We start from the raw sequence: 23834 nt of genomic DNA on the forward strand, positions 1-23834 counted from the left end.
TAATCTGGTCGGCAATTCGGAGGACGGGTTTTGTCCAGATTTTAATTTCATTTAGATTCTAAATGACATTATATTATCTTGAATGCGAAGGCCCACTATTTTCGTTAGACTCTAATCTTTCTTTTGAAACTATGTAAGTTCTATAAAATATCGAAAATATACTTTACCGATGAGTTATTCCCCGGGTTATTCCTTATTTTTTAAATTTTCTGCTGGAGAGGAAAAAATGGCAGCCTTCAACGAGTTGTGCTTTTATCAAGGCTTTCCGATTAAATTGTCGATATCCTGGCCAATCAATGCGAGCGACAAGTTCCGAATGCACGCACATCCACAAGCGCAAAGCAGCGGCACAAATCGCGATATATAGCGACTGGTAAATACGTCTGTAAGGATGATGACGTCATCAAAGATGGCAACTTACGTTGACCAACGAAAGGACCAAATATGACAATGTTTTGATCATCATTTGAAAGGAATTAGCGTTAACTGCGGTCTAAGGTGCGATATTTCTGAATTTTAAACATTTTTTCGTTAATATGGACGTGATTTCTTTTTCATAATGTGACATTTATGTACAAAAAACGATCGGAATATCGGTTTTCCGCCGAATGTTAGATCTAACGTTACTGCTAATACGTTGTCTGTACGTACGGGCCTCCAAGCTCTTCAGTCTATGTATTGGTGAGTGAGCCAACGCAGTTCAGTGGAACAACCAAAATACAGAGACTGAAGCTTTTTGTCTATACAAAACTATGCTTTTGTCTTGTTAAGGACAACATTTTTGCTCACTCGCTATGCTTGCTTGCTGCTGTTTATAAATTTTGGTCCTTTTTTTTGGCACGTTGTTGACCATCACAGAAAAAAGTTGGGAATCGCGCGATCAGAGTAGGATTTTCAATTTCTGAATGTTGGCAGGTATTAGATGGGCCAATTAGGATTAGATTACCAATATTTTTCATTTAAACTTTAATATGGAAGGGATATAAAACAAATATACTGGGCATTTCTTTCGAAAGTATAGTGGAAGTATTCATCCTTGGTTGGTCCAGCAATGTTACTAAATAGTAATTGCCGAACAAACCGCGGATAACTCAAACCTGGTATATTTGTATAATATGTTTGGTTTTAGATTACATCTGAAATAAGAAATTCTAAATCGTTGAATATTTTCAAAAGTAGATATTGTAAAGTTCGATTGGATGAAATTGACATTGTGAAAGATCCTTAGGTACTAAACTGGTGTACATTTTCTTTTTGTTTTGTTTGTTTCTACATGTTTGTTCTTTTTATTGTGTCTCATTTACAATTTTAAGAATATCATATTTTATAATTCTTTCATGGGTCGGCCTATTCATAAGGGCAGTTCCTTTCTGGTCACTATCTACTTTGCGACATTTTCTTTTCCTGCATTGCTATATATGTTGTACTATATTGTTTCATTGGTTTTTTTTTTTACTATTGTAATGCTGTCATGTCCTTTTATTGCAAAGTAAAATAAATGTGAATTTGAAAGTATAATCTTGAGAAGCTCCAAATATTTTCTCTTCATATACAGTGCGTATCAAAAAAAGTTTACACTTTGAAAAAGACCTGGGAATTGAAAAATATACAACATGTTGGTAATTTTTTCACATTTATTCTTGGGTTTGGGTCTCATCTATCCAATGGAAGTAAAAGTTTTGACAGAATGTTACACTTGAGTGAGCACTGTCCATTTTTGTAAAGCTCGCAGAAATCTGTTTGCGCAGAAATGCTCGTTTTCACGCTGTGTCAAGGGGAAAGGGCGAAATAAAATTTACCCTAGCTAAATTCCACGTGTTCTTCATGATTAAGGTCTACTTTTATTCGCATATTATTTCAAAGTTCTGCGCAAATCATTTTTCACTAACTTTTCAAAAAGAAGTGGTGCTCACTCAAGCGGAAATATTTTTCGACAATTATATCATCATTTGCTTAAATGGATCTGTACGAATGTTAAAATGTGGAAAAATCTTCAGGATATTACAATTGTATAATTTTACAGGATTTTTTCTAAGTGTAAACTTTTTTTTGATACGCACTGTATAATTCTCAAGAAAAGGCCAGTATTTTTAGAACTTCATGAATTTCCTTATTAATCAAGAAACATTCCTATTAACTTTACATGTGTAAATTCTCATTCTCTTTTCAAAGTGGCTATGCCTATGGCTTTGAATAACAGATACTGATTTCAAATTTAAACCCAAAAAATAAAGATACAATTTAAGAACTTGCAAGGATTATTTTACAGACGATTAGCAGCTTGTTAATTTATGAAATGTTGAGGGGATGTGAAAGCGGAAATGTGTAATCACAGATCTTTTGCTTCATAAAGGGCTGTGGCAGAGTACAGAGGCAACTACATCCCTCGGATCATTGGAGCTGTCTCTCCAAACCTCAACAGTCTGTTTGATACACAAAGAATTGTTACAACAGCTTTCTTAGCTGAGGTATGTTAGGAAGCATTCTTTCATTCCCTTCTTGTCCTTCAGATTTATTTGTTTTTCTTTGCTTTGAAAAAAATGAAAAGAAATGTCTTATGTATCATTGTTGTACCTTAAGTATCTTGAAGAAAAAGATTGATTTAGTGTATGCATCTTGAATGAAATATTTGTATTTACTTCTTTGGTAGAAACCTACATGTAGTTATTACTTTTCCTGTTGGTCCGTTAGTCTGTTACAAAACTGTTAAAAGTTATTGCTCAACCTGCGCTGTCTAATTGTTTAATACCTGCATCAATTATGTTCATTCTTTATAGACATATGATTCATAGGTACTACCCCACATGTGTGCCTATGAGGAAGATGGGGTCAAAGGTCATTTAGGGTTCAAAAGGTCAAATGGTTTGAGGTCTTGTCCATCCTTTTTGTCTCGCCTGCATACCAGAGCGAGACTAGAGGCACCGCTCTTCCAACTGCGGCGGCATCGTCAACATTGAAATCTTAACCCAAGGTTAAGTTTGTGAAATGACATCATAACTTAGAAAGTATATATGGACCTAGTTCATGAAACTTGGACATAAGGGTAATCAAGTATTGCTGAACATCCTGTCTGAGTTTCAGGTCACGTGACCAAGGTCAAATGTCATTTAGGGTCAATGAACTTAGACCATGTTGGGTGAATCAACATCGAAATCTTAACCTAAGGTTAAGTTTTTGAAATGTCATCAAAACTTGAAAAGTATATGGACCTAGTTCATGAAACTTGGACATAAGGGTAATGAAGTATTACTAAACATCCTGCTCGAGTTTCAGGTCATATGACCAAGGTCAAAGGTCACTTAGTGTCAATGAACTGTGGCCATGTTGGGGGTATTTGTTGAATTACCATCATAACTTTAAAAAAGTTTATGGATCTAGTTCATAAGACTTGGACTTAAGAGTAATCAAGTATCACTGAACATCCAGTGTGAGTCTCAGGTCACATGACCAAGGTCAAAGGTCAAGAAGATCAATGAACTTTGGCCATGTTGGGGGTACTTGTTGAATTGCCATCATAACTTTGAAAGTTTGTGGATATAGTTCATGAAATGTGGACACATGGGTAATCAAGTACCACTGATCATCTTGCAAAAGTCTTAGGTCACATGATCAAGGTCAAATGTTATTTAGGGTCAATGAATGTAGTATTATATTACTATATATATGGTGTTTTGGTGAATTATTTAACTAGCTATACCCAAGGAAAAGTGATAATCATAAGGCTAACAGAAAAGTGAAGACAGTGCAAAATGTTTCACAAAACCTGCATTTTGCAAATGCATTTTCAGAGGATAGCTATGCACCAGATACCAGTGCATTTAAAAAATGGCACTGGTGAACATGGACCCCATCTAACTTTTTTTTAAATCTTACAATGCAAATCCTACAATACAAATTGCATAGATCTGAATCCCCCTAGCTATAAGAGGTCTGTGATGATATTCAAATATGATTTTTTCATCATGGATCTATAACATCTTCTTCATAGGCCCTATGTCAAATTGGGTAAAGAAAACCCCAAATCCGTCAATTTCTCTCATCGACCAATTTGAACAAAATAAAGGGGTTAATTTAATTTTAGACATTCACAAACCATATTAATTAGGAATCAGTAACCTCCATTCAGAATGAAAGAGCACTCAGAGTTCTTTTCATGTGATCCCAAACTTTGAGACATGATAGAATGATAATGAAACTACCTATTTCAATGAATAACAGAAAATTCACCAATCCGATTAAAATGACATTTTTGGCTGTTTTCTCAGTTGCGGAGCATACGACTTATTTGTTGTTTTGAAACGGCGGGTGACATATGGCTTGTGAAATTAAAAGAAAAAAAATTAACCCCTTTATTTTTTTTGTTCTAATTTGTCCCCGTTGGGAGAAATTTTGGGATTTTGAGGTTTTGTTTACCCAATCCGATGTGGGGCCTATGATAAAGTCGTTGGAGGTCTTATAGTAATCCCCCAATCAAAAGTAAATTTTAGTTGCGTAAACTTGGGGCTCTGATTAAAACACTTACGGTGCCACTGAGTGCATGTTTCTATGCTGCAGGAATACTGCCATTAATTTGACTGTATAGACTTACTACAGTGCAAGGTTTCCTGATGCTAACTTAACTTTGCATTTGCATATTGTCTAAAGTACAGTGACCGTCAAATTTAACTATGACTGTTAAATGAAAAATGATTTGGCTAAAGCAAGGGCAAGGGTTGATCAATCCATGATGATCACATCTTCCAAGTTTAACAGTGCCGGTCAGCAGGGCACTTGATATAGGCGTAAGTCAGATCTAGGCCATTTTCATTTCCAGCATATGCAATTTTTCATACATGCATGTCTTGAATAAAATTATCAAATTCCAATTATTGCACAAATCCCAGCACAGCCTAGCTACAGGCACAGCTCTCACTCACCATCACAACAACCACTGCAAGTGCAACCAGGCTGAGTGCAACTTGCAGTGACAAAGTTGCACGCCAGTGCAACACAAATACCTCCAAAACAACATTTGGCTTACCTCCTGCAACCATCAAGTGCACCATCGAGACTATTCTTTAAAACATAAAATGAGGGAAAAAAGGTGGACAGTGAAGAAAAGGAGTGGAAAGCTTGGTCAGAGACCAGGGTTTTGCGAATCATCTTCCTGAAGCTCGGGCTTGCCTGCTCGCGTGTGCTGGTTGATCCCCCAAATCTCCCCAGTCACTTTTAGTGATAGGACCAGTAGTGGAACCATATGAAAAAGCAAGGATCATCGTATTGATGCAGTCAAGTAAAGCGCTTCACCGATGCCACGATCTGTAAATCATCAAATTGACATTTTTGCATGGGAGATCTTAAGGCTGAGTTCAGTTAGAACTACACTGCATGCCTTTTGCGTGAAGCATCGGACAAACTGTGGGTTTGCCTCGCAGGCTTGAACTTGAATGGTGATTGATGAGGAACGCGAAAAAAATAGACAAAGAAACCACGGCTATGTTGTGTGTCCAGCTGCGGATCGTGTGTCCCGACCGAGAAGGAGGGTGAAGAGGGTGTGCGGAAAAAGCCTTTGAGGGAAAAGCTTGGTCGATTAAGAGAATTAATATTTTTAGTCATTTTCAAAGTCAACACTGCTATATTGAATCATGTAATGCAGGCGAGACTGCCAGAGGCACTCCACTTGTTTTTGTTCAACTTACTCTCATTTCTCTATTTCTTCATCAATTTTGATCACACTTGGCTCTAATGATCCTTAGGTAATACCATGTGTGTGTTCATGAGAATGATAGAGTCAAAGGTCATCTAGGAGTCAGAAGGTCATATTGCATATTTTATAGATCATGAAATCAGGTGAGACTCATGGTTCGCAAACCACCTTGTTTAAATGACAATACTCGGTTGTTGTATTTTATGACAGTTTAAATTTCCAGAACATTTAACAAATACATGTTGATCTAGACTTCTGCTCATGTTTTTCATTCAGAAGTACAGTGTTCTTTTAATGAGCATTGATGCAGATTTACATCTAAAGACAGTTGAAAATTAATTTGTTATCCCCCAGCTGATCAATCAGAGATGTGCTGGCGATATCTCTCAAGTTGAGATCATCATGAATAATCTCCTTGGTAGGCTTGTTGATGGCAATGCTGTTGTTCGTAAGCTTTGCATCAGGGGTCTTGGTAACATAGCAAGTCTTGGATCTGATCAGGTACGTCCCTTTTAATCTACCTTTAACTCTTCGCACGCTGAATTAATTTTGGGGGGATAATAGTGACAATTGTTTCCATGTTATTTTCTATAATTCAAGATTTCCATATTGCACCATTGATACTTATCATTATTATACAGATGTAATCCAAGAACTATTGCCTTTTATTAGCTTATCTAATTTGAAGGTAGGGGAGAAAACTAATTATTACGATTGTTGAATTTAACGAATGTGCAAGATTGCAACATCAGCGTGCAAAGGGTTAAAAAAGACTTTATTATTTTTTTTTGGGGGGGGGATGATAAATCAGGATTTAGTGGGTTGGTACGTTGGATGATGGGGACTTAGTTGGGTTGGGACTTGGATATGAAAACAATGTATTGAATTTTTGCTGAATCCTATGATGTGCTTCATATGGATGAAGTCATATTTTAATACAAAATAAAGGGTCTCTACCCATTTAGCTAATGATTTCTTCCCCACATTGATTTGTGTTATAGCGCAACTACAGATTATAGTACTTATAAGGTAAAATGAAGATAAAATTTCAGTTGTGAAGACATGTAATCTCCTTCAGCAAGTGAATAATCCACATAGAGCTGCACTCCAGGATTAATTCTTTGAAATACTTGCACTTTGTTTTTTAGGTAGCCTTGCTTAAGCTGGGACTTTAACATGCAGTGCTTTGAAAATGTATTTATTAAGTGCTGTATAAATTGTTACATATTATGTTTATTGAGTTGTATCTTGATTGTACTTCTCCCACTTGGTTTCCTTATATCTCACAAGGTCCAGAAGTATTCTACGACTGTGTTATCCTCTATGATGGCTGGTATGGATGATAAAGATGACCCAGAGGATAGCATCACCTTGGAAGCCATGTCTGGTCTAACTCGCATCCTTATGGAGATCTCAGAGAGCAACGTTAGACCTATCCTTATCAATGTAACTTTGCGCATTAGACCTTGCTTTGAAAAGGTGAGCACAGTACTTGAAACTTGATGTGATTGTATCTTTGGCATCTCATATAGGAACTTATATGGTAAGGTCTTCTAAGTGCACCGGGGAGGGGGGGGGGGGTCACTCTCCACATGGCCTGCTACGCACCCGTGTCCAGAAAAAGCGTCGAAAAGGGTCCCGTTTCAGGCACTCGGGCATCTTTGGCAAAAAGGGTTGCATTTCAGCACCATTCGCTGGTAAATCGCCTATTAGGGAGCCTTTTCTCTCCAAGTCATTTAGGGTTGCGAATTTGGTTATGAAGATTACACCATTTAGGGGTGCCAATTTCATTTGGGCAAATTTGAGGAGACCCAGGAGCAGACCTAAGCTATAAACACTATGAAGGGTGTGATTTTAAGGGATACAAAATAATCCTTGCACACGCCGGCCAGCGCCAGCGCAGCACTTATGAAAGTTACCCCCTACAGTCCTAGCTAGTCTCTTACACCTGGCTCTATACTAGGCAGCATGCGTTACCTATACCACATGCCCACAGTTATCAAATTAATTGATTTCGATGTTTAGGCCTTTTAGGGTATCAAATTAGGGCATTTCCCTGTTCATGCCACTTAGGATGGCTTTTCTCATGGGTTACGCCATTTAGGGTGCATTTCTGAGGTTGTCGGACACGGGTGGGTAGCAGTCCATGTGGAGAGTGACCTCCCGGGAAGTCTGTGCAGTGCCCCTTGTATGCGCATACGCACATATGTGCGAATCTAGTAAAAGAAAATATGTGACCACCACAAACTTTACAGGTGCAATTATAGAAAGGTATTCATTTAAAATGGTGGAATAACAGTGAATTTCAGCTATTTCATGTGACGACCTCAAAATCCAGCCTTATCGTGTGTAAAGTCAATGGGTGCGTAGACATGGGGCATCATTTTTTTTGGTTCAGTCTGAAAATGACCGGCAGAGGTTTTTTGCAAGAAAATTGTTTATTCCTTTCAAATTTTTATTAGATATTTGGCACAATCAACTGAATTTTTTTTTGAAAAAATCATGATTAGTCAGACTGTTAGGTGTGCAGACATGCCCCCCCCCCCTTCATACTAGGAAGATTTATAAAATGACCCGTTAGAAGTAGTGCCATGAGTACAGAAATGGTAATAGGTAGACATAACAATTTGTATGATACAGTAAAATATGCTGTGGTGAATACAAGTAAAAACCAACCCATTGTCTGTATAACATATAGGAGGTAACAGGGGCTGCAAAACTCTGATGAAACTGGATATTTATTTATTATTGACAAGTCAGATTGGAGAAAAGAATCTTGTATTCTTTCTAAGCTTGTTTATATCAGATTTCTTATTTCATTCTTGTAAGTGGCCATCAAGTTTCATCATACAATATGGAGTTATTAAACTCTCTTTCAAAGAAAATCAACAAGATATTTTCTTACTCTGTCCCTTTCTGAACTTTGTTGACCAAATATCCAGAATTATTCAGTGGAATTATTGTGGATTTTAGCTAATGCATTTTCGGTGATTGGATATTCAAATTATGAGATACACTGTTGTTAGGTCTCATTTTCATTCATGTGTTCAAGTACAGTTTTAATGTAAATTTAGATTAAATGTTTTAATGTTAATTTAGATTAAATGTTATGTACATTGTAGATTAGATAGTTCTAAATTTTATTTTGACTGATTTCTGTTGTAAATTGTACCTTCTGTTTCAGAACCACATTTTAGTTCCTTGTACTTCTCCAATAAGTCTGAGGTGTTTTTCCACAATGGCATTGATTAACAAATGAAAAATAATTAATAAATAAGTAAACAAATTTTATGAATGCATATAAGTTATTTTCTAGTAACTTTGCCATCCAATGTTATCTTTCATGAAATACTTGATCTTGATTGGCTGGTAAGCATTGTTATTATGGAAGTTACCATTTACTTTTATCCTGAAGTCTTAAGTAGACAATCAGACTTTATAATGAATTGTATATTTTTCCTTTGTCAAGAGTCTGTATGAGTGTAATCATTACACCAACATGATGTACCATAAACCATGTGCATTCCTCTCTCTCCCTCTACTTAATATAGGACCGTGCTTCAGTAAGAGCAGCATCCTTTACTCTGTTTGGTAACCTGAGTCGGTTTGGTGATGGTCCATCAAGAGATCCATTCCTGGAGCAGATCCACACAAATTTTGTTAGTCTACTGCTTCACCTTAATGATGAAGATGATGACGTTAAGAAGGTATGAGAAGATTGATTGATCAATAAGTCTTACAATAACTGAAGAATTGTTTGACAGATCAACTTCAAACTTTATGGAAGTATACTTGTAGAAGTGAAAATTACCATGCGGTCATATGTCACAGAGGTCATTATATGCCTGCAAATATCTCATTCTTGTGATAACGAAGAACTTTTGAAGGTCCAACTTAGCTCATGTGTGCATACTTTGAGTGGGGATTGTCTGATTTACATTTTTTGGTCAAAGTTCAAAAGTCAAAGGTCACAGAAACCATATATATGTACCAGGTGAGGGAAAAAAACTGACACCTCACAAATTCCCAATCTAAGGAGAAAGTATGTCATTCAACGCATAATCATTATATATAGCTGGAAAGAGTATCTTCTTCCAAATAATTCGATACCCTATTTATGTGGTATGTCTTCACGTTTGGATAATCAGGAGGTATTCTTTGCAGTGATGTACATGTAAGTTTTGATTTGCGCATTTTGATTCCCATTTTCAATGAAATTAATTTGAAAATTGATACTAAAAACTGTTTATTTAAACAATTAAAATGTAAATTACAGAAAATGTGTTTTGAAATGGATTTTAATACAACCCTTGTAGGATTATGACATCATTGATATATGGATTCATTCATTGCAGTCTTGCCTTACTTTGGTGCAAATCAAAATTCAAAATTTTACATCACTGCAAAGAATATGTATACATAAATAAAGTTGAGATCAAAGGGTACATGGAGAGGGCCGTAGCAAGATCAAAACCTTTTCTTCAAGCTTTTGGGCATATGTACTTCATCATAATCTAAACCAATATACAAAATACAAAATATACTATTAACAATGATAAATGCAATGTATTTAAAGAAGATGAGTAAATATAGATGCATTAATAATAACTAATTATTTATATAAGGTAATGTTGAGTCAATATGTAACGTAGTATAAATTTACAGTTACCGTAAGGTCCGTAAATACAGTGTATTACTAACATTAAGGTTAAGTGTGAAGTGAGGTCAGGTGTGAGGGTGAGTTTATTAGAGGGTGAAGAGGGTCGTTTATTGGTCGGCATTTATACCACGTGGTCTTGATGTTTTGATTTGTGTATCCAATTAGATTCCCTCTTCATGATGGTGTCATGTCACTCGCAATCACCCTGTAGCAGAACACTTCAATCAAGCCATCTTTGTTGCTGCATCATTAGACACGAACTTGTGTCTTTTGAAGTTGAAGAAAGGCACTTGTTTGAAATGAAGATGATTGTCAAAACAGAAAGTTACCAAAAGCCAGGCTTGAACATTGATATGTCATGGCTCACAAATTACACCTTCTTTTGGGGTACACTAACATAATTTGTTTTGGAAATAATTAGATTACTACATTGTTTACATCATCTTTATTCCTGATGTGTTTGCTATGACATCATAGTACATAATATGACATTATTCATTATGATGTCCTGCACACTTGTGACGTCCCACAAAAAGCGCTAATAATGCACCACTCCTCCTTTTTCAAACCTAATGCATTGTGACGTCTATATGTCATCTGATTATTATTCATGTTTTGAGCCAAATGCATCTCCATGGCAATGCGCCTAGAAATACAGGCTAGTTGTACACGGAATCGCATATCTTTCTTGTCAGTCACTTGAGAAAGACGATAGGACATCGTCAAAATTTGTGCATCAAATAAACTTATATGTTGGAATAAAGCATGAATGTGTTTACCTTGTTTTTATCAGATATATATATATGTATATATATATATGTATGTATATATATATATATATATATATATATATATATAATTAATTCAGTTCATTGGAGTATTGGAAAGTGCTCAATACCATGGTGTAGAGCAGGTAGAATGTTGAACGTTTCTTAGATCTGCTACCCTGGGTTTCACGCGTAAAGCGATCTTCAGGCAGCCTGTTAATGGACAACAGACTGCTGTTGTTGGACAAACAGACCAATATGAAAATGTCTTGTTCTCACAATAACCAAATAATCCTTACAGTGATCTTCCTAAACCTGGCTCTTTGGAGTGTTAGTGATCTGATAAGATTTGGGGTCACACAGTCAAACGTCAAAGACCACATAGGACAATATTTGCAATGTTAGAAGTTGGATGTGTAATATATTATTGATCTGGCAATGGTGGAGGCATAAACTGACTGACAGTTGAGAATCCAGATCTAGTTTCAAATCTTATTTAAAATGTTTGTCTCTTAAAGTGATGGTAATATCAATTGAAATAATTATTATTTGGTTTTCTTTTTTCAGTCTTGCAAATTTGCTCTAAGACAGTTTGGTCCTTTGATGGGGTCTAGTGCAATGAATGATATGTTCCAGAAGCATCTACTTGAGGACAGAAAACTCAACTATGGAGAATTCATGTATGACCTCTCTAAAGTCATTGTAAGTATCCATGGTAACAATCAGTTCGTGTATAGAATCTCTTTTTATTATTAAAATAAACTCATATCACCTTTATCATCCAGTATGTCATGCATGTGTACTACGTATTCGGCCATGTAAATTGACTCACAAAAATGCGGTATCAACAGATCAATCATTATTAGCATTAAGTATGTCTAGACACTGACATCCTTTTGTTTGCTTTCTGATTTCATTAATATGCATCAAATAGTGCTCTGTATACTTTTGCCTGATATTTCGTTAAAAGAACTTCTGAAATAATGATTTCCAAACTCTTTTAAGTTACAGGGTTGGCTGATTTAAATCACTACAATTTTTGTTTAAATCATTGATTTAAATCACTTCCATTGAAACATGTACGAATGATTGACAATTTTTTTTTTTTGAGGCAGTTTTATTTTTTTGATATCAAAACATGAATAAATCTTATCTACTCAGAGCAATTGAAATCAAGTTAGTAAAATTGGGTTATTCTTGCAAAACCAAATGTACATGTAGCCTATAAGTTGTTAACACTTAGACCCCCTACTCCACTAAGTGGACTTACAACATATTCCCTGTAATTTTTTTTGGATAGTAAATAAAGTTCTTGTTTCTATGTCAAAATCCAAGAGTGTGTTTAGAGGACAGTTTTTGTCTCACCTGCATAGCAGAGCGAGACTATAGGTGCCGCTTTTCCGATGGTGGCGGCGGTGTTGTCGTCAACATCAAATCTTAACCCAAGGTTAAGTTTTTGAAATAACATCATAACTTAGAAAGTATATGGCCCTAGTTCATGAAACTTGGACATAAGGGTGATCAAGTATTGCTGAACATCCTGCCAGAGTTTTAGTTCACATGACCAAGGTCAAAGGTCATTTAGGGTCAATGAACTTTGACCATGTTGGGGTATTTGTTGAATTACCTTGTAACTTTGAAAGTTAATGGATCTAGTTCAGTATCGCTGAATATCCTGTGCGAGTTTAACATTTTATGGATCCAGTTCATAAAACGTGGACAAGAGTGATCAAGTATCAGTGAATGTCCTGTGCGAGTTTCAGGTCACATGACCAAGGTTGAAGGTCATTTATGGTCGAACTTTGGCCATGTTGTAGGTAATTGTTGAATTGCCATCATAACTTTGAAAGTTTATGGTTATAGTTAATGAAATGTGGACATAGATGTAATCCAGTATAATTGCTCATCTTGCACAAGTCGTAGTTTTTAAGTCAATGCTTTGAAACAGTCGAAGAGTTCCAACTATGGCCTAAATAACAAAGGAGGTTGTTATAAAGAAACACAAAAATAAATGCAGTTTTCTTTAACATGTGATCTTCAGACCTTGACTTGAAAATAAAAAAAGTTTCACTTTGGAGAATGTGAGTCTCAGAATCATGGAATTCTTCCAAAGATGCTGATCCTAATTTCATGTGAAGAGCTTTGAATAGGAACACCAACTATCCAGCATTAAAGGTCAAGTCCACCCCAGAAAAATGTTGATTTGAATAAATAGAGAAAGATCAAACTAGCACATCACTGAAAATTTCATCAAAATCGGATGTAAAATAAGAAAGTTATGACATTTTAAAGTTTCGATTATTTTTCACAAAATAGTGATATGCACAACTGAGTGACATCCAAATGAGATAGTCGATGATGTCCTTCACTCACTATTTCTTTTGTTTTTTATTGTTTGAATTATACAATATTTCATTTTTTACGAATTTGACAATAAGGACCAACTTGACTGAACCATTTAGTATTAAACAATGCTAATTCCACATGTTCAGGGAGGAATTAATCGTTGTTTCACTTGGCAATGAGGAGAAAATTAGAATATTTCATATTTTATATAATAAAATACAAAAGAAATAGTGAGTGGATGACCTCATCAGTCTCCTCATTTGCATACAGACCAGGATGTGCATATAACTGTTTTGTGAAATTTAGCGAAACTTTAAAATGTCATAACTTTCTTATTTTACATCCGATTTTGATAAAACTTTCAGTGTAATGTTTGTTGGATTTTTCTCTTTTTATTCAAATCAACTTTTTGCTGGAGTGGACTTGTCCTTTAACTGTACCAAGACAGTTCACCAACTTGGATTGAACCAGTCAGTTGGAGCTCTCTACATCAGAGGATGCAGACACAGCATAAATTTTCAGCATCTTTGTGATGTTGATATTTTCTATAAATTCTATTTGACTTGATTTAGCTAAGAATTATTTTTGGAGTGTAATGTATGATTTTAAAGTTTATGTCAGTGTAAAGGATTATATTTTTGGTGTTTGTGCTTTGTTCTAAAAAATTGATTTAAAAAAATCCAATTTAAATTTTAAAAAATCTGATTTAAATCAAATAAATCCGATTTTTTTAATTAAAAACAATAAAAAATTGCTAACCCTTTTAAGTTGCCAGAATTACAACCTGTCCAGATATGCAACAACTGTGTATAATAGTTAAAATGTTTCTAGTGAAAAAAACCCACAGAAATTAAAATATTGCACTGTTCCCATAGATATGTTTAAAAGCAATAGTTAATAATTTTCTTTACAATAAATCAGTTCATAATTAAGAAATTAATGCTGTTATAAAGAGTAAGAATGAAAATACAATTATTTACCCATATTGAAATATACCATACTAATGATGTTGATCCAATTATCATCCTTCTTTCAGATTGTTGACTTACTTCAGAAAGTGAATTTCTATGTGATGGGTAACGTTTCATTCTTCCGTAGTGCTTGGCCAGATATTAGAGCTAATGCTGCTATGTGTGTTGGATTCCTCCTTGGAAACCTACCTAGAGATAATCATAGTCTTATCAGCAAGGATCATGTCTGCGGAGGTATGTCTGTCATAGATCCATGATGAATTTATAGAAAAGTGTAGCCATGTATTCATCTGAAACCTATTTGCTTGCTAATGTACTTCTTAGTGTGTTAGTAGTCCAAAGTTTTAAATATGTATAATGTGGGAGGATTCACCTTACACTTGCAATAATCACCCTTACAGCCTCCCTCCACTTTGCACAATTTAGTGTATCCTCCTACTTTAAAGAAGAAATATATTGTACTGTCGGAGTTTACTCTTCCGAATCACTAACTCATATGAGAAACACCAAGAGAAAAACCTCACAATATCTATAAATGTCATAAAAACTGTAGACACATGTCTTGTGATTTGCAATTTACAAGTTTATTTTCAAATTTATTTTCAAGTTTATTTTCAAATCCTATTTTTTTCTCTGTGTATGGATACATCATTCAAGAAATTTGGTGGATGTTTGTTCACCAAAATGTTATCATCGCCAAATGTTGAGCATGTAAATTAGCTTCCTCTATTTTCCCTTTTCTATCAGAAATATGCAAATTCAAAGTTCTATTACATAGTAATGTGGGTTTCGTTATCTTTACATTTTGCAGCTTTGATTCAACTTCTTAAAGATCCAGAGCCCTCTGTAAGAGTCAAAGCAGCTGAAGCCATGAGTCTTCTCTTTAACTTCTAGACAAAATTGGTACTTATGATATGATCTTCTTATGTATTTATCTGAGCAATACTTTCATGGAGTACTCTTGATTCCCCTTCATCATTCAGCAAACATATATATATCATTTCTTTCAGTACATGGTGAATTAGCAATTAAAAAACATGGGGATGTGACTTTGAAAGTAGGTATTGAAAGGGAGCTTGTGAGCTTGCTGTGTCATATGAATACTTCCTTATTGCATCTCATTGTTGAGTTTACAACTTGGGATTTGGGATAAAAATTGTACATAGTTATTCCTGCAGCAGCATGAATCAATGTGTGATGCTAGCTTCTGAAGCAAGTGCAGTATACTAGTAAAACTAATCATTTTACATGAGATATGTCATGCAGTTAGTCATATGTATGGTAGACTAATTATTACCGGTAGCAAAGTCACAATTTTTTTTATTGACTTTAATGAAGTTGTTATTTATTTCCATCATAATATGATGGGCAAAGCATATTTTGCTTGTAGTTTTGGTTTATATACAGACAGATCTCTTGATATATTACAGCTTATAAAGCAACAGAATGAACTAACAAACCTGTTGGTCCATTATTTAATACTTGCATGATCAGATGAATGATTATAAATAAAATTTGTATCTGTTTTAAAGTGCTGATGTCAGATATGCGTGATGAATGGACTTTGGATTTTATATTCAATCAAGAAAGATAGGGTTTTCAAAATGTATTTAAGTTTAAAAAATATTTATAGTAATTGATATAAATGTTAATAGGCTGCCGTAGGATTACTTTTACAAAATTGCATTTTGTAAATAAATGAGTCATTTCCAATTAAGAAATAAAAACAGTAGGAACCAACTGATCATAAACATCAAAGTTCTGTTTCAAGTCATTTTCCTGCATGAAACTGAAAAGAAGGAAATTTCTGTTATCCTATTAAAAAGAAACAAATTGCTTTAAGTTTTGTGAAGTTGTATTGAAGTTAGTGCGTAAGAAGTGCAGGTTTTTTAAATCGTTGGGCAGAATCTTGGGGGGGGGGGGGACTCTTTGACATGACATCCTATTTTTTAAAAGGTTTCATGACATGTGATAATTTATTTTAGATCAGTAGATAATTATATCCACAAGTTTGATACTGGATGTCCATTGAAAGGTTCTCATGCTCTGATTCTTTCTTAAGTCATAATAGATCAATTGCATGAAGGAGATTTCCTGGGGGGGGGGGGGTCACTCTCCACATGGCCTGCTATGCACCCGCGTCCAGAGAAAGGGTCCCGTGTCAGGCACTCGGGCGGCGTCGATGTCTTTGGCAAAAAGGGTTGCATTTCAGCACCATTCGCTGGTAAATCGCCTCTTAGGGTAGCTTTTTCTCTCTCTCCACGCCATTTAGGGTTACTAATTTGGTTATGAAGATTATGCCATTTGAGTAGATCTATGCCATTTTTAGGGTTGCAAATTTGAGGAGACACGGGAGCAGACCTATAAACACCATGAAGTGATCACGCCGGCCAGCACAGCACTTATGAGAGTTATCCCCGTACAGTCCTAGCTAGTCTCTTACACCCGGCTCTATACTAGGCAGCTATGTGCAGCATAGCACGCGTTACCTATACCACATGCCCACAGGTTGCAGAGGATGCTTTGCTCTATATTGCTAATGTAACTGTTCTGGGCCTGTATGAAGCGACTATGCTTGGCTTGCAAGGATACAAGTCGGTATTTGTCGTGCCTGCATATCGCATGCACTCGACCCATTTATTAATACACGTCTCTATAATATAGGAGAAATTGATTATGTTGGTATTGCTGGGTTTTTGTTTTTGTCTTTTTGTTTGATTCATATATTGATTTGTTTTTCATTATCAATAAAAAAAAGAAGATACAGGTTTAATGTAAACTAGATCTATGTATTTTTCAACACATTAACTGGTAAGGATTCAATTTTTTCAAGTTTTGATAAAATTTGTAAAAACAAACAGTAAGTGATGCATCACATCAGTCAAGGCATTTTCACTTGCATTCATTAATTTAGGCTAAAAGATGGCCATTCATTGTGGCTAAGAGAGGTGTCCTGTTGGGAGTAATCATGTTCGCCTTAATTTCAATAACTTCAAAAATTGAATTTGTTGTATTTAAAGGAGAATGAAACCCTTGAAACCAGCTGAATCCATATCAAAGAGAAAAATCAAAGAAACATATTGTTGAAAGTTTGAGGAAGATTGAATGAATAATAAGAAAGTTATGAGCGTTCGAATATTGAGATCACTAGTGCCATGTAGATCCTCCCAACGGCAATGCGACCAAGATCTGTGATATCACACACGTACAACTCCCTCATTACTTTAGTACTTATTTCACTTATATTCTCACTTTTATAGAGTCTATCACAAGGTGAGGTGTTCTCTTTATGAGATGACAAGTACAGAGGTTTCACAACATTATATCATTGATGAATCGTTTGTCATATGATTAGAATGAGCAAAAAGAGATGTTTTGGGGTATATTTTCAGTGTCCAAATGGGAGAGTTGTACGTGTGTGACATCACAGATCTTGGTCGCATTGCCAATGGGAGGATCTCCATAGCATTAGTGATCTCGACATTCAAATGCTCATAACTCTTTTATTGCTAGTCCTATTTTTCTCAAAGTTTTGTTGATCTTATTCTTTGATTTTTCTGCTTTCACAAAAGCTAACTTGCTCCAAGAGTTTCATTCTCCTTTAACATCAATTAAACATCACTCATCAATTTAGATGTTTACGCCACTTAGGGTATCAAATTAGGGGATTTCCCTGTTCACGCCACTTAGGGTGGCTTTTCTCATGGGTTACGCCATTTAGGGTTGCAAATTTAGTTAATGAAGTTACGCCACCTAGGGTGCATTTCTGAGGTTGTTTGACACGGGTGGGTAGCAGTCCATGTGGAGAGTGATTTCTACGCTTTTAGAGTATGTGCGCGCCATGCGCGACTGCGAGGTAACAATTTACGACACAATCGCTTAGCAAGGATTACATGTCCTTCGCTAAGTTCGTGAATAACTTGAAATCAGAAGTAGTGGTAAGCAAACAGGCATATAAATTGTTCCAAATAATAACTTGAATTACACATTGTACAGCCTGAGGTAATAATGATATTGACTGGCTCTTCTTTCAGGAAACATCAAATATATCGCCCTTAGAAGAACCATATTGCCCTTGTCTAAAGACTCAGGACGATATGATTCTGTTACAGGTGACATATTTGATGTTCCCCTCAAGGCCAGCCAATATTATATAATTGCCCATGTGTCATGAGGTCACCTACTTTTGCATTACATGGTGATTTTTGCTTTTGCATCACCTTTTTAACTTCAAATGTCTCTATCTCACTAAGTATACACCCTATGATATTAAAAGTATGTATTTTCTGAGAGGAAATTTCTCAATAAATCCAAGTATGCACTCAGAAATAGCATTAGGTGTAAGGTATTCGTGTTATATTGTGTTGAATAGAAAAATATGAATAATATTAAAAAAAATTATGTACAGTAGTCAGACTGTCCTAACAATGTTTAATTTTATTGGGTTTATGGTCAAGAAATAACTTCAAAATCAACCAGAACTTAGGCAAATTTTTATCCATAAAAATTAAAGAAATGTAACTATTGTGTGTGTTTTTTTGCCTGCATTACCATTACATGGTGGGTATATGGTGCCAGGTAAAAATGGGAGGGGTAAAAATGGCAGAGATAATGATGGCAGAGGTAAAAAAATGGCAGAGGTAAAAATGGCAAGGGTAAAAATGGCAGAGGTAAAAATGGCAGAGGTAAAGATGACATGCTACATCAACAAGGAAAAGAGAGAGCCTCTCGACGACGAAATTAGTTATATGAACTAAATACATATCATTTGTGTTGTATTTCATCATTATTACGTTGTTATTAGGTCTATAATTTATCATTGATATGATCATTAAACTCAAACATTTTCTTGCCAAAAATGATTTCAATTAGTGACTGATGAAAGGATCTATCTTGGCCTGTTTGAAAGTAGAACAGCGCTTCACATGCATACCCAATGATTTTTAATGTAAACACCAATGGGCGCTGCCATTAACCCACTGAAATAGACAAGTTCGAGATTACTTAAAACCATTTGCATAACTTGGAGATCAGAAAAATAACAAACATTCTGTAATAAAAGTAATTTTCTTTATTTCCACATCATAATGGATCCGAATAGATATTGATATGATACGTATATAGTTTAATGTAAATGATGAAATTAAAAGGGGCAATTATAGCAATTATTGTTCCTTGTTTTAGAGTAATACCTCATTGCAGCTAGTCCAAGTGGATGTCAGGTTCCCAAACTAGTTTCTATGTTAACGGTTACCGCATGAATTTGGAAATGTGTAGCGAATCGAAATTATGGGTGTTTCTTAGGTACCATTCTATCAACATATTTTGAAGGGGAAGTTGTAAAAATAACAGAAAAAATACATTGGTGAAGGTTTGAGGAAAATCCATCAAAGATTAAGAAAGTTATTAGAAGTTTAAGTTTTTGATCTGACGTAAAATTTTAGCACCTGCCATTTTTACCTGTGCCATTTTACCTGTGCCATTTTTAATTCTGCCATTATTACCTGTGCCATTTTTACCTGTGCCATTTTTACCTCTGCTACTTTTACTTCTGCTATTATTACCTCTGCCATTTTACCTATGCCATTATTACCTCTGCCATTTTTACACCAAACCGGGAATATCTGATTTAAGGTATAAAACAATTTAAAAGAAATTATAACATTAGTCCAAGTAATTCTTCTAAGATTCTTCACATATTGTATGTCTGAATGTCTCTGGCCTGCGTCATTTGACCTTTAAGATCTGTAACAAAACCAAGTATCACTTCCATCTTACAGAATAGTAGAAATCACATTTTCTGTTTTTTAAACTAAAGCTACATTGAAATTATGAATAACTGAAGAAAATATCTGTCAATATGGAAGAAATGTTGTGAAAAGTGAATTAAAAAAAAATGTGTTTGACCTTGTTTTTTTCATTTACATGACAGTGACATTGCCAAACTTATTTTTCAATCAATTAATGGTAAAAAAATGTTCTAGCTTTAGTTTGATAACAAATTTGTACTTGGAAGTCAAGCTTTTACAAAAACATTAGCATTTTACTCAAATAGCACAAAATATTGAGAATCCCCATTGACTTTGTACAGATTGCACCACTTCCGGCACCACTGGTGCTCCTTCTTTAAAAAAGTGTAACTCAAGTTCTTTCTTTATTCTAGTGCAATGAAACTTTCTACATTATTAGCCAATGAATTCAGCTTTAAAATGATACCAAACTGGTTGGCAGAGCTACTTTGGTTTTGAAAATATTTAGGAATGACTAAAAAAATTAACCAAAATATGATACAGCACCACCCTTTTTGGTAGGAGACCTCATGACACATTGCCAATTACATTTTAATTTAGATTACCTGTATGTCTGCATCAGTTGTCAAATAAATGTTAATGCATTGTTTGTGTAGTAATCATGAATTGTGAACAGTTTGTGGTTTATACATTTGTAAAAAAATACTGTAGAGCAAAATTCAAATATTGTGATAGAAGTTTCAGATATAAGATTTGATGATAAGCAGTCGAGCTTTAACACAAAATAAACATCCTTTTATTATTTCTGTTTCTCGTATAAACATATCTTGCTGATATAGAGTACCGAAGCAATGACATCAGTTGCCATGGCGGCCTGGTACTAAACAAATCACTCATATCGCTCTATAGCATGTGTTTCCTATGAAAACTGCAGTTATGACTCTCAGAAAGATCAACCAGGGACAAAACACATCACCATTTTTGCAAATACCAATGTGTATTGACGATCGTCAGCTGCGACTCTGATTAGAATTAGGTTCGTTGTCATGACATTGTGATGTCACACTTCGGTACTCTATTTTTTCTTTCTCTCCGGTGCATATTTGCCTGAGATATCCAATTTGTTTTCAGTTTATATACTTCATGCACTTGTACTATTTTGTTAATGTTTTTTTTTTATCTGATATACTCGTAGGTAAGAAATCTTTGTATTTTCTTGTATCCTGCATTATTTTTCAACTTTGCACATTTTCTGTACAGTGGGTTGCAATTCTATCCAAACTGAGAAACATGATGTGAAATTGGACTTGGATTTCAGACCACCAATTTTAATCTTAAAAATGTCTTCATAATGTTCCTATTGTTTTCTCTTTTTTGTACAGCTTTATGTTGATGAAAAAAAGTTATTTAGTGCAATTCTATTCCTTCTAAATTTCCATTGTAGTTATATATAACAATATAGAGAGTTCTAAGGATTGAAAATATCGCATGAAACATTTCAAAATGTCTGCCAAGGAGTTTAGTTTTATACTCATATAATTAGATATTTAAATATCAATATATTTTTATTTTTTACTTGGCAGGATATACATTCTGTATTAAAGCATGGGATAAGTTAAATATATTATTGTTTAGACGTTTAGATATTGTTAAATTGATTATTTCAGTAGAATTACATTCCAGCTTTGTGTAGTGAATATTGTGATATTATTCAGAGGATGTAGCCAAAAATCTGTATTTTAGCTGTTTAGTTCGCATTTCAACACTTGGTCTTATGTCATCATGTTTGTAAAGAATCTCTGATTATATTTCAAATTAGGAACAAATCTTTTCATTTTAGAATTTTTAAATAAAATCATGGGCAACACCGGCGTATTGGCTCACGTTTGGTAGAGCGTCTAGGTCGGGAGTTCAAGCATCAGCCGCGTCGGCATAAAGATGGATGATTTTAAGTATTTACTAGTAGGTACATATACATTTCAAGAAAAGACTTTCTATATAAGGAAAGCTCTTGCATGGAATGCATGTAATAAGCTGCATTTGATTTGGAAATCAAATATTTCTCTCCCTGTTTAGGGCATGTGTAGAAAGTATCCTTTTGTTTGGTTCAGAAACATGGGCAATCAAGAGGTCCTTGAAAGACTAGATGGCACATATATTTGACTTTCAATGACGGTACAAAATATTAGTTAGAGAGATCACAAAACAAAAGATGAAATTTATGGAGATCTTCCACCTATCTCCACCACGGTATTTAAACATAGTATGAGATTTGCTGGTCACTGTTTCCGTAGTGAGAAGGAAGTTATTTCTGATGTTCCTTTGTTGCGCCTCCCTCATAAAACCAGAGGGCAGAAACCTTTAAATTTTGTTGATTGCATATGAGGTTCAAAGGCATTTATATGGTGCCATCTACATGTATCTAGAAATGTTCTATTCTGATATGCACAAGATATCTTAGTACGCAGCAAGAAAAGTTTTTAAGTCAATACTGTACTTGCTTAAGGGGGCGTTGTGGCCTCGTGGTTCAGACTTTCATTCGCGGGGAGGGGGGGGGGGCACTTCCATTGACGAGTGGATATCATGCGTGACCATGGGGTTTCGAAAAGCACCTTGAACCTTGAAGAGTAATCAAACTAGCATAATGCTGAAAATTTCATCAAAATCGGATGTAAAATAAGAAAGTTATGACATTTTAAATTTTGCTTAGTTTTCACAAAACAGTGATATGCACAACTCAAATGAGACAGTCGATGTCCCTCACTATTTCTTTTGTTTTTTATTGTTTGAATTATACACTATTTCATTTTTTTTTATAGATTTGACAATAAGCACCAACTTGACTGAATCATATAGTATTATACAATGCTCATTCCACATATTCAGGGAGGATTGTTTCACTTGACAATGAGGAGAAAAATAGGATATTCCCTATCTGATATAATAAAATACAAAAGAAATAGTGAGTGGATGACGTCATCAGTCTCATTTGCATACCCACGAGGATGTGCATATAACTGTTTTGTGAAATTAAGCAAAACTTTAAAATGTCATAACTTTCTTATTTTACATCCGATTTTGATGAAATTTTCAGTGTTATGCTTGTTGGATTCTTCTCTTTTTATTCAAATCACCTTTTTGTTGGGGTTGACTTGTCCTTTAACTCATTATGACTACTTGTATTTTAAATCTAGCCATACCAGCATGTGTTTGTAACAATTTTAGGAGATTCAGAAATGCAATTGTGGCAATTATATAATTTTCGGTGCTTTTAGGACATTCATCAGTCATTTGTGCAGACCAAATGGTAAAATTGTTTATTTCCTTGACTCTGAAAATTGATTCTGAATGATGATCAATGATAATTTTTCCAGTTTCATCATGAACTTGTACTTATTAGAGAAAAATTCATGTATGAAATAAAGTGTATATTGATATGTCAACATTATTCAATACACTGCACTAGAAAGCAGATGTGTTTAATAATTTCTATGTGAAGAGTATATGTGTAGATTGCTAATCAAATAAAATCCAGCCAGTAAAAAGTATCAATCATTGTTATTTTTATTCATTCATTGCTGTTTACATAAACTAGATTTGGTGGAGGTATTGTTTTAATGATCATCTGTGTAAATTGTATACCCCATGCTACTT

At 34.8% G+C, this 23834-nt stretch overlaps 1 protein-coding gene across 1 annotated transcript in view; it reads left to right on the forward strand.

The window, feature by feature from the left end:
- The window catches only part of LOC129254235 (maestro heat-like repeat-containing protein family member 1), a 36292-nt gene extending 17490 nt beyond the window's left edge, over positions 1 to 18802 (forward strand). The window contains exons 5-12 of the mRNA XM_054892688.2: positions 2354 to 2468; positions 6041 to 6187; positions 6977 to 7165; positions 9238 to 9393; positions 11681 to 11815; positions 14496 to 14664; positions 15242 to 17440; positions 18020 to 18802. Coding sequence (XP_054748663.2) covers positions 2354 to 2468; positions 6041 to 6187; positions 6977 to 7165; positions 9238 to 9393; positions 11681 to 11815; positions 14496 to 14664; positions 15242 to 15324 — 994 coding nt within the window. The 3' untranslated portion in view covers positions 15325 to 17440; positions 18020 to 18802. The remainder of the gene's footprint in view (positions 1 to 2353; positions 2469 to 6040; positions 6188 to 6976; positions 7166 to 9237; positions 9394 to 11680; positions 11816 to 14495; positions 14665 to 15241; positions 17441 to 18019) is intronic.
- The last annotated feature ends 5032 nt before the right edge of the window (positions 18803 to 23834 follow it).

Source organism: Lytechinus pictus, chromosome 2, assembly GCF_037042905.1.
Source record: "Lytechinus pictus isolate F3 Inbred chromosome 2, Lp3.0, whole genome shotgun sequence".
NCBI lineage: Eukaryota > Metazoa > Echinodermata > Echinoidea > Temnopleuroida > Toxopneustidae > Lytechinus > Lytechinus pictus.